Below are 12,205 nucleotides of genomic sequence, written 5' to 3'. Positions count from 1 at the left end.
AAAAGTCAGCAAGTATGGTCACATATCTTATACTATCTCTATACTATCCCAACGCTGTCATGGTGCTTATATACACTTACATTAACCTGTGCTAATGTTGTCTTGAGGTGCGTCCAACTAAGCATGAGCACTTAACTGAGCTCTTTCCAGCTTGTGCTTTTTCCCGCTAATTTTTGTGGTTTTGTGGTGCAAAGGCCTCCAATGCTATATGAGCCCCTATTGATACTATAACGACAGATTCCAGCCCTTAGAGTTAATATATTCCTTATGCAAATATCCGTGCAATAAAAACAAGTCCAGAGCCATTAATAGAGTACTAATACTCAGGATGACTGACAGTTGTTGTAGCCAGCCACACTTTCTGCAGAGGGTAGAAGTTACTTGTTGTTTGTATGTGAAATTCCAGTAGAACATACGGTCAGTGTGGGGGCTGGGCAGTGGTAACAGCATATAGCTGTACAGAAAGCTGATACACTGTCTGCCACGTCATCCCACAATCACGGTTATTGATTGCTGTGTCTAGCCTGGGGTGGTGTCACACGAGCGCTTTTTGTGCCCAGTGTATAACTGTTGTGTCTAGCTCATGGCTTGCGTTAGTGTCACACGAGCGCTTTCTGTGCCCAGTGTATAACTATTGTGTCTAGCCTGTGGCTTACGTTAGTGTCACATGAGTGCTTTCGGTGCCCAGCGTATAACTGTCCTGCCCCAGAGAAATTTTATTGATCATTTGGGAGATAGAAGATCGCCCAACCTTCCTAAGTAGATATCTAACTTCTTATGGATTTAGTTGGATACACTACAGATATTAGGATACACTACAGATATTAGTCTGCAATGTCATGAATTTTTCTTGCAATGAAGACAATAGAAAAATGAATTATCTATAAATCTGGAGCAGTTTGTCTGTCCTTTCCCATCGTAGGGTACGGGACCTCTCCCTAGGCCCTGGAGCTAACACTTGGCCATCTCAGGCTGAGGGGTCATTTCCCTCAGCATACAGTGAGATATATGAGGCACGTGTATCTTTGATAGTAATCTGGTAATAATTCAACATAGATGAAGACCTCTCTCACATGTGATCTAAACTATGTATCTGTTATCTGTACAAATCATATGTTGAACTGTGCTCCTATGCGGCCAAGTGTAGATAATTACAGAAATATCCTGTCTATAATTCATAATTCTTTCCACATATGGAGCTAAGCAGTGTAATTAGGTCATCCCCCCAGTTGCTCTGCTAGCGAGGTTTGGTAAAAGTGTGTAGACCACACCCTTCACTTTCCTCATTATTTGTTCCACATTATTGTTCCATAACCTACAAAGAACCTACAAACTCCTCACAGATAAGGCCATGGTCGGTTATTGAACTGATGACCCCAGTGCTGTAAGGCAGAAGTGCTAACCACTTAGCCACCGTGCTGCCCGTAAGTTGTTTCTATTTAGTTACCTCATTATTGTTAATAAATATAGTTAATAATAAATTAGGGGCTTATATACAATACTACTGAAATAAATTACTTAGTGTATAGCTGGCAGGACACAGAGAGAGGTTCGGGTTTTAGGAATAAGACGCAGTTATCCTACATCACAATAAATACGAGTGAGACCTTTATTTCTTTCCTGATCAGTCCAGGTTTTTTTACATTTTTCATACACCCAGTTGTTCAGTAATTCAGTTATTCATTGGAAAAACAATGCAAATTGACACATGCATGGGAGACGTAGTGCACTGCATATGTGAGAATTAAAATGTTTTATGCTTAAATGCCTTTTAAGCTTTCATTCCGTACGTTTCAGTCTTTCACTACCTAAATAATCATATGTTCCGTAGGGAAAATTTTACATTTAAAAATATTTATTTGTAACATAAGAGAAGAATCATCCAAAAACAAACTGGATTACTTTTGGCTTTCTTATTGCTTGAAAAAACATTGCTCTTAAAAAGGATTTGTCAGGTTTGTGAAATTATAGAGAACTGAGCCTCCTCTATGCAGCCAGGAGAGAGGAGAGCGGACGACCCCTGAGGCCGCAGTAAAGCTAATGTAAGCAAATTGTGCTCCGCATGCCGTATGCAAATGCCACATCCTGGATTCAAATTCATGCTCTCTCCATGCCAACTTTCTCTTCTAGTTCCTCTGTGCTCGCAGGGAAGAGGAGCGTAGGAGAAAGCTGCCTAGCGTTCTGAAGTCGCTATTTGCATAGTGTGTGCCAACATGTCATGCTCTCTTGCAGATGTAGGGGGCATGGGGGGGCTTTGTTCTTTTGTTTTAACATATAGTATTGGTTCATAAACCCAACAGGTCATCTCTAAAGGATCTCCATTCATACCTGTCTCTCACAGACTACATTATGTGTCTGCTCGTAAATGAGGAATTCCACTTATTGCCAACCTGCCTAATGTATGTTTGCAACCTCAATCTATGTCAAAAGTGTCAAAAGAACTTTACAGAAAAAATAACCCCAGGTTCCCTAAATACCGTGAGATAAGGGATGAGAGTACAAGAAATAACAGGCTCGGCTGTGCTGATGAGCTCACAGTCTATACAGGGGTAGACAGATCTCACTGATCATTAATCTTATATTTGTACATTACTGTAAAGCTCTCCCATGTCTGTTACTCTATCTGTTAACCTCATATTATATTATTTTTATTGCACAGATAACGTAATTAAGGCAATCTTGTCGGCTACAAAAGAATACCGTCTGACACCAACTCTTGATAGGTACAGTATGTAAATTATTGTATATAATGTGTATGTACCATCTCTATTTTGCATTATATGTTAACGGATTAAATAACAGCTGTTAGAATTATCCTCCATTGTACATGACATTAATTATTCCAACCACAGAAATGTTCTATAATTACACAAGTCCGCGAACAAGCAGCTTACAGCATTACACACTTATGTCTAACAAGCTGCTATATGCTCCACATGGGACTGGCAAGTTATTGTGGGACTTGTAGTTATACAACAGCTATATCAATAGGTTGCCTAAACATGAGTACATTACTATAGTACTGACATCACAATTAATTGTGGGCAGCATGGTGGCTCAGTGGTTAGCACCTCTGCCTCACAGCGCTGGGGTCATGATCTGTGTAGAGTTTGTATGTTCTCCCCGTGTTTGCGTGGGTTTCCTACGGGTGCTCCGGTTTCCTCCCACACTCCAAAAACATACTGATAGGTTAATTGGCTGCAATCAAATTGACCCTAGTCTGTGTATGTTAAGGAATTTAGACTGTAAGCTCCAATGGGGCAGAGACTGATGTGAGTGAGTTCTCTGTACAGCGCTCCGGAATCAGTGGCGCTATACAAATAGCTGCTGATGTAACACATGGATTGTTTAAGCAACACTTTCCTCACCATGTATTTCATTAACCATATCTCTGACTAGCTGTGATTCAACCATCATTTGTTACAGTCCTCTCTTTATTTACACAGGGAGGAGGGATGTTGCAATATATACATTGCCGATATGTTTTATAGCGTCTTCCACCTATACAAACCTCGTCACACATTGATTGTGCTCCATTGTACATACATTCCATTCCCAGACCTGCATTGCTTGGTGTAGAGCTGACCTCTTTAAGATTAAGATAACAATGGTTTCATGAATACACTACGGAGAGTCTTAAATATTTTTAATTTGTTTGAATCTGAACTTCTCAGACAGAAGATAAAGTGTTTCCGTAGATCCGTCTTAATTTCTAAACACACATGTAAGCTTGTAAAAGATGGATAAATAATCGATGCAAGTGCTGGCATTAAATTAGGAACCTCAACAGATGCCCCCACAGCTAACACGTGTTTAGGGATGGGATTAAGGGGCTTATTTATTAACAAACAGCGATAACAATGGTTTGTTTTATCACCATTTATCGCAGAGATAGAATAACCTGTAATTGATGCTATTTATCAATAAAGTCTCGCTCAGCTGCCCCGGTCAGTATCATCACAGAGTGGTAATATTCATCTATCCGCCAGTCTCAGGGGATCTGTGATTCCATTTTAATAGGATTCTCTGGAGAAGCTATCAACAGCGAGAGCATATATAATACCACCGGCAGGGAAGAGTCGGAGATAGCTGTACTCTCTCCAGCTTTACCCCTGTGATATGTAGGGTCGCCTGGGAAAACATCTATTTTTGCCCACAATACAGCTTTTTGCCCTTTCATAAATATGCCCCTTAATTTCCCTTTTATTACTTTTATCAGTTTATGTTTTTACAACGATCACCTAAGATGTTACATAAACGTGTGACAATCTATCCATGTGTCTGAGTCCTATATCTGTTTGCTCCCAGTTTGCACTGTCGGCGATGTATCATCGTAGGGAACGGAGGGGTGCTCGCCAACAAGTCTCTGGGTTCTAAAATTGACAAATACGAAGTTGTGGTCAGGTAAGAGAGATTCCTCTTCATGGTAAATTAAACGCTTACAAACCATCGCCCATATTAAACGTTTTTCCTCTCTCGTTACGTTCCAGATTGAATTCTGCGCCCGTGAGAGGTTTCGAGAAGGACGTGGGTAGTAAAACGACACTGAGAATCACATATCCCGAGGGAGCCATCCAGAAACTTGAACAGTACGAGAGAGATTCGCTCTTTGTCTTGGCTGGATTTAAGTGGCAGGATTTCAAGTGGCTGAAATACATTGTTTACAAGGAGAAAGTGGTACGTTTGGGATTTCACTGAGCGGATCGAAAGGTTTTGTTTTAACTTGTGACATTATCACTGAGTATTTCTGAGGAAATCTGCACATTGTGGTCTGTTATTGGGGTCTACTTATCAAGAACCCACCGATAACTAGATTTTCCATCGATAAAAATCGATATAAAAAATGTTGCGGGGGCGGCTGAGTGATGCTCCATTTGATAAATATTTTCAATAGAGTGGACACCCAACAAGGTCATGTAATGACTGTAGTTATTATTACATATATGCCACCTCTCCCATTGTCAGACATACCAGGCAGTGATGCCACCTCTCCCATTGTCAGACATACCAGGCAGTGATGCCACCTCTCCCATTGTCAGACATACCAGGCAGTGATGCCACCTCTCCCATTGTCAGACATACCAGGCAGTGATGCCACCTCTCCCATTGTCAGACATACCAGGCAGTGATGCCACCTCTCCCATTGTCAGACATGCCAGGCAGTGATGCCACCTCTCCCATTGTCAGACATACCAGGCAGCGATGCCACCTCTCTCTGTGTCAGACTACCAGGCAGACAGATGCTGCTGAGGCATCTGGAGGATTCCAGCGTGTGATTATTATGTTTGTGTGTTTCTTGGCTGACGCTGCAGACTGCTGACATATCTGGTCGTAGCAGAATCATTTAATAAACTTGTCTCATTACTTTTAGTCTGACACTCTGCACAGAGGCTGGGGTCAGCGACCTGCGTTCCCTTCTCTCTAGATGGATAGACATGGGAATTGCTGGAGTTTAGGAAAGTGCCAGCGAGTTCTGATGGCCGGAGCAGAGCGGTGCCTGATGCAGTCACAGTGCTCCGCTGCTTGATGTATGAAGATTGCTCTGCGCCTACAGGCAGAGTGCAGCATCCATCATTACTATGGGCTCCATGAGAAGGCACGTACGCCGTCATCTTACTGATACTACAGTTAGCTTAGCTGGGGGAAAAAAGGGGCAACTAAATAAGTGACTAGAAAATAATTGAATAAAGCAGCGTATGGAGGTTCTGCTCTTTGAATAGGAGATCAGTATTATGCGTCCGGTCCGGTATCTCAAACGTACGGATACCAGCAGCGTTAGGAGACAGCTGGCGGGTTTCAGGATTGTCAGGGTGAGGCTCACACCTCCCACGCTCTCTGCAAGCTGATTCCACACAGGAATACAAGAATATATTCTGATAATACAGAAATACCGGAATATATTCTGATACATTTAGAGCTTCAGCAAGATGAACACCAAGGATTCCATATTGCATCTGGGCCTCAATCACCAGACTCCGTATACTGTGATATGTACTACAGGTACCAGCAGACAGGCATCTAATTCCATAACATTAAAAACCTAACAGGTTTTTAAGGGCAATTCTGGATATTCAGAGTTTTATTTTTTGTCATGTGGTTAAATAAAGCCAAACTCCTCCTATTTCAATATTTCTCTACCTTGTTTTCCATTTCATGTAATCTAGTCCCAAACTGATAATACTCCTAATACTTAATGAAGAAAATATATATATAACCAAGGTTACAGTTCAGTAGGAGACCATCCTGCTGTATAAACCTATGGGTCTAATATCTATTGTTATTTGAAGGGTCCGCTGTTATGAATAAGTCTGTATGCATGCAAGATCTTGGTTAGCACCTCGTCTCTGATGCACCCATAACATCATTTTATTGATAAACTGCATAGCCATAAATGAATACATTTAGAGTTACCATCATATTCTAGTTTGTCCTGGGTGCATCGTATAAAGACTTCCAGCTTACAGAAAGAGACAGTTATACATTATAACTACACACATGTTAATAATATGAAATGACAGATGTTTTATAGCACTATAAATCAATAACAGGACACTTGCACAGATAACATGCAAATACATTATATTATACTCTTATATTAGTACAGAAACACACAATGCGCTATACAAATGTACACATCACAAGATATACATACCTACAGATCAAGGGAACATCAGGTAATGTTACATACAGATCACTGCAATAGGATCGCAGGATGCCACAATAAGGAAACGGATCTCTTCACTTCCGATACAGAGAGATCTTCCCATTCCCTGCATATTGTCATATCCTGACGTGATGCTGAATATAACACAGTCACGTCACAGGTGGGCCTCGGAGCAGCTTTCAGATAAACGATGCACAAGGCTACCGTACCTAGGGCCCGATTCATCGAGGAACGCAAAGTGAACACAATTTGTGTTTTTTAAAAACGGAGGGAAATTGTGCGCACGTGCGCCCGTATTTATGTACAAGCAGATCTGAAGGAACGTTTCTAGTTGAATATGAGTATAAGTAGTCTCTGGCTATACAGCACTTGCCGTATACAAACTAGAGATGTTCACTGACCACAGTGTTCTGGTTTTAGTTTTGGATCTGGATTAACTTCGTGTTTTGGCTTTTTGTTTTGGCAAAACTGCCCTTGTGTTTTTGGTTTTGTTTTGGATCAGTATTTTTTTGAAAAATTGCTTAAATATGCTAAAATCACATAATTTTGCTCTTTTTTTTTGTTCCTACATTATTATTAACCTCAATAACACTAATTTCAAGTCATTTGCAGTCAATTTTGACCACCTCACAGGTCACAATATTATTTTCATACACTTTCGAACTAATACTCCAGCGACCTGGCTGGATGGTAAGGGACAGAGCAATGACACAAACACACGTCAGTTCCTTGCACATCTAGGACACATTGGCACAATTAGCAATAGAGCAATGGAGCTCTCCTCTTTGTGTGTAACCTATATAACACTGTACAATTTGACTGCAAATTCAGAAGACAAGCCTGCCATCCCTGTTATTTGTATTTCAGCAATGACAATTAGCAATGGAGCACTCCTCTTTGTGTGTTGCCTATATAACACTGTACATTATGTGACTGCAGATTTAGAAGACCAAGCCTCTGCCCTATTAATTCTATTTCAGCAATGACAATTAGCAATGGAGCTCTCCTGAATGTCACTGTAGACTATGAAGAACACTGCTACCCCTCCTCTTTCTATTCTACCTATGTTGCTGCCCAACTGCTCTACAGACTGTGCTGCCTCTTCTGTGTCCCTCTGTGAAATGGTGCTGGATCACCATGGAGGGCGGTACTTATAGAATCCAAAACGCGCGAGATCCGACGACGTAACGATGACGTTTTGCCTCGTTTTCAATTCCGAAAAACCACAAAAGTACAGAGTCGACTCGGATATGCTAAGTTCGTGTTTGATCGGTTCTCGGGGAACCGAGCCTGAGCATCTCTAATACAGACAGACACAACACACTGCAGGATACACAATGCAGATATAAAGTTCATTCAGAACGCACTTGAAATCATTGGCTGCTGTAAGTGTCATTTGCACTTGAAGATGAATTGAATGTTTATCAGACGCCGTCCCTGCGCCTCCTCTTCACGCAGGGACGAGCGTCTACTTCCGGCCGGGCGCCCCGTTGCTAAGCAACGGGGACACTTCTCCCGGCGACGTGGTGCGCATGCGCGCCCGTCGCTGTAGCAACGGGACGCGCTCTGGAGCTTCCTGTCACTGCCGACCAATGAGGAGCAGCCACTTCCTATTTATATGTGGCTCTGACACCATTAGGGTGCCAGAGCAACTAGTTATCTAGCCTCCAGCGTTCCTGTATTGTGTATATACCTCCATATATATACCTCCATTACTCTTGACTCCTGTTACCGACCCGGCTTCCTCTGACCTCGCTCTTGGATCTCCCTTCTGTCCTGCACCGTACACTCCGGATTGACCTTGGCCTGCTGACTCCTCTTTTGCCTTCTGATTTGGTACCTTATCTGCCCGCCTGGATCCTGTACGACCACGAATAGCCTACCATCTCGCAAGTAGCTACCTGGGAGGGTCGTGACCTGCACGTCGTTCGCTGCGAAGTCCAAACTTCCTTGCGGGGGTCCCTGGTGAATACCGGCGGCGTTCCGCGCCTCCTTGAGTACTTGTGCCAATACTTGCAGGTGTCGCTACCTCCTCCGTGACAATGTTCTTGTGTTCACTGGGGTAGGTTCTGGGCATGCACAGAGCGATTTTACACAAAATAGGGCACGTATCTGCATTTATGTTCCTTAATGAATCTGGCCCTGAGTGTGGGAGAGAAAATCCGTCTATGCTGCGTATTATGTGATGGTAGAACCAGAAGGAGACTCGTGTGCTGGAATTACACCATGGAGAGAAGGGAAATCTGTGTCAGACAAGACAAGTGGATGCCGGTGACAGCAGCGTGATTCAATGACTCCTCTGAGTGAATTAGTAATCTGAGAGACTTGGCAGCCGTTCTGTGTCTGATGATGTGTCGGTGTAATGTATGACGGACAGCTTACAGTCTGTTCTCTCTCATGCAACTTGCATGTCAGTTATGCAATCCTGGAGCACATCTGCTGTAGAGAGTGAAAAATAATGATTGAATTCAATGTGGTTGTGGTTCAGGATTGTGTAAGAATCTAAAGTCTCATATCTGTCACTCTGCTTTTAACGCTGGTTGTGATAAACACAGGCGAGAAAACCGCCTTAGTCGTCCATTGTCCTCTCGTACACAGCAATATCATCCCTGCAGTTTCCAGTCCCACTGTCACCTGTTCTTTTTCTTCCTCTTTTCACCTTTCTCTAATTCCTTGTCTGATTCTCTGAGTGTTTGTGCACTTCTACTGGTTTTCTTACGACCACTAAACATTTTGGGGGTGGATTTAGGTTGAGAAACTCTGCCAGGACTGTGCACGGCCGGAGTACAAGTAAACTACACCACGTGCAGATAATTACTCTGATATATTTGTAACCGTTCAAATGCCAACCACACAGCCTCACCAGACGGAAACATAAATGCAAACTGTGACTTGCTGTACCGTTATATAGTACCACTGTGACATCATATACTGCCCTGTGACATACTGTACTGTTATATAATACCACTGTGACATCATATACTGCTCTGTGTCATACTGTACTGTTATATAGTACCACTGTGACATCATATACTGCCCTGTGACATACTGTACTGTTATATAGTACCACTGTGACATCATATACTGCTCTGTGTCATACTGTACTGTTATATAGTACCACTGTGACATCATATACTGCCCTGTGACATACTGTACTGTTATATAGTACCACTGTGACATCATATACTACCCTGTGACATACTGTACCGTTATATAATACCACTGTGACATCATATACTGCCCTGTGACATACTGTACTGTTATATAGTACCACTGTGACATCATATACTGCCCTGTGACATACTGTACTGTTATATAGTACCACTGTGACATCATATACTGCCCTGTGACATCATATACTGCCCTGTGACATACTGTACCGTTATATAGTACCACTGTGACATCATATACTGCTCTGTGTCATACTGTACCGTTATATAGTACCACTGTGACATCATATACTACCCTGTGACATACTGTACCGTTATATAGTACCACTGTGACATCATATACTGCCCTGTGACATACTGTACTGTTATATAATACCACTGTGACATCATATACTGCTCTGTGTCATACTGTACCGTTATATAGTACCACTGTGACATCATATACTGCCCTGTGACATACTGTACTGTTATATAGTACCACTGTGACATCATATACTACCCTGTGACATACTGTACCGTTATATAATACCACTGTGACATCATATACTGCCCTGTGACATACTGTACTGTTATATAGTACCACTGTGACATCATATACTGCCCTGTGACATCATATACTGCCCTGTGACATACTGTACCGTTATATAGTACCACTGTGATATCATATACAGCAGAGTGTGTAACGTTACTTGCAGAAGGATTGCTCTATTCTGCGAGAGGAAATGTATGTATAAAATAGATAGATGGAGAGAGTAACAAGTATACCTATTTAGAGCTATAAATATATATTATCAGTAAACAAGAAAAAGACACCACAAAAAGATGTGATCCTGTTAAATATCAGAGTGTTGTGTTTTCACAGTGGAATTCGAGTAACATTGATTCTGCAGCGAAGTAATTTCATAACTGATACATTTCTTCCCTCCCATTGCTTTATTGGGCCACATACAACATGAGCCTGTAAGTGCATTTACAGCCTCTATCTCCGCATGATAGATCCCAATTCCTGCATCACTGGGGCAGCTGACAGGTCCCTGTCATTGTTCTTACGTATAGTAACATGTAATGGTTCTTATACACAATCCCTCTCCGGCTGCAGGTAGAGGTGTCCGATGGGGTAAGAGCACAGGGTGACTTATAGATTCATGTGTGGACGTACATAACCCTGTAATATAGAGGCCCCTCTACCTTTTGCAGTGGTCCAGATTGTGGTGGGTTCTGGTCCATTTGAGGAAACGACACAATCCAATAATAACATGTAAGATGAATTGGTTTTCAATGTTACAACCTACATTGTGTCATCCCTCTGTGCTTACCGACTGTTTGTTCTTATCTTCCAGAGTGCCGCGGATGGATTCTGGAAGTCTGTGGCCACTCGGGTACCACGTGAGCCACACGAGATTCGTATCCTCAATCCGTACTTCATCCAGGAAGCAGCATTCAGTTTTATTGGGCTGCCATTCAATAATGGGCAAATGGGAAGAGGGGTAAGGATCTAGAATCAATATGGTCAATGTTTAAAATGAATTCGCCTCCAGGTAAAGCTCGCGGTGATTTGCGGAAATCCAATCATTCAGCCTCATTAAACAATTGGATCGTTGCCTATAACGGCCACAAACCTCTTATTTTGTTCTTCTTTTTTGTAAATAAAATTTTATTAACAGCATAAAAATGTAAAAGGAACAAACATTTAAAGGGAACTTAAGTTTACGTCCTTGGCAGAGGAGGGAGAACAGTAAAACAGAGATGAGACTGTAGTCTGGGAAGGTAGGAGGTCTGATGCTTGGATTTTGTTAAAAGAAGGGTTGGAGGAATGAAGGTGCAGGTAATCGAAACATCTCTGGTAATGCAGAACCAGGAGGGCGGTGTAAGGCTCCTGTTTTAGAAGCGTGGAGGGACGTTGTTGAACACAAGTTTTGTAAAACGAGGCCAATGAGTTCCTCAGCATTCTACTCATCAGTTCCATTTCATCAGTATTCCAAACCTTTTTCCCGAGCTCAGCCATTGTTGGAGGGGAAAAGCTATTCCAAGAGCTGACTTTCAGACAAGTAAACACGCTGTGGATATGCCTAGAAAGCCTATTAAGATGTCTTGAAAGATCATCATCATCATCTATATAGCGCCACCAATTCTGCAGCGCTGTACAGAGAATATTTGTCACTCACATCAGTCCCTGCCCCATTGGAGCTTACAGTCTAAATTCCCTAACTCACTCAGACTAGGGTCAATTTTTTGTCAGCAGCCAGTATGTTTTTGGAGTGTGGGTGGAAACCAGAGCACCAGGAGGAAACTCACACAAGCACGGGAAGAACATACAAACTCCAGAAAGATAAGGCCATGGTAAAACGTCTTTTTCTGTGTGATATAAGCA

General features: G+C 42.2%; 1 protein-coding gene across 7 annotated transcripts in view; it reads left to right on the top strand.

Moving 5' to 3' along the window:
* ST3GAL3 (ST3 beta-galactoside alpha-2,3-sialyltransferase 3) overlaps positions 1–12,205 on the top strand; it is a 239,927-nt gene that overhangs the window by 215,449 nt on the left and 12,273 nt on the right. For all 7 annotated transcript variants that reach the window (XM_075181687.1, XM_075181688.1, XM_075181689.1 and 4 more), the window contains 4 exons: positions 2,660–2,723; positions 4,309–4,404; positions 4,491–4,677; positions 11,175–11,321. In XM_075181687.1, coding sequence (XP_075037788.1) covers positions 2,660–2,723; positions 4,309–4,404; positions 4,491–4,677; positions 11,175–11,321 — 494 coding nt within the window. The remainder of the gene's footprint in view (positions 1–2,659; positions 2,724–4,308; positions 4,405–4,490; positions 4,678–11,174; positions 11,322–12,205) is intronic.

This window comes from Mixophyes fleayi, chromosome 8, assembly GCF_038048845.1.
Source record: "Mixophyes fleayi isolate aMixFle1 chromosome 8, aMixFle1.hap1, whole genome shotgun sequence".
Lineage (NCBI taxonomy): Eukaryota > Metazoa > Chordata > Amphibia > Anura > Limnodynastidae > Mixophyes > Mixophyes fleayi.
The sequence above is the reverse complement of the archived record's forward strand: the minus strand, read 5'-3'. Positions and strand labels throughout refer to the sequence as shown.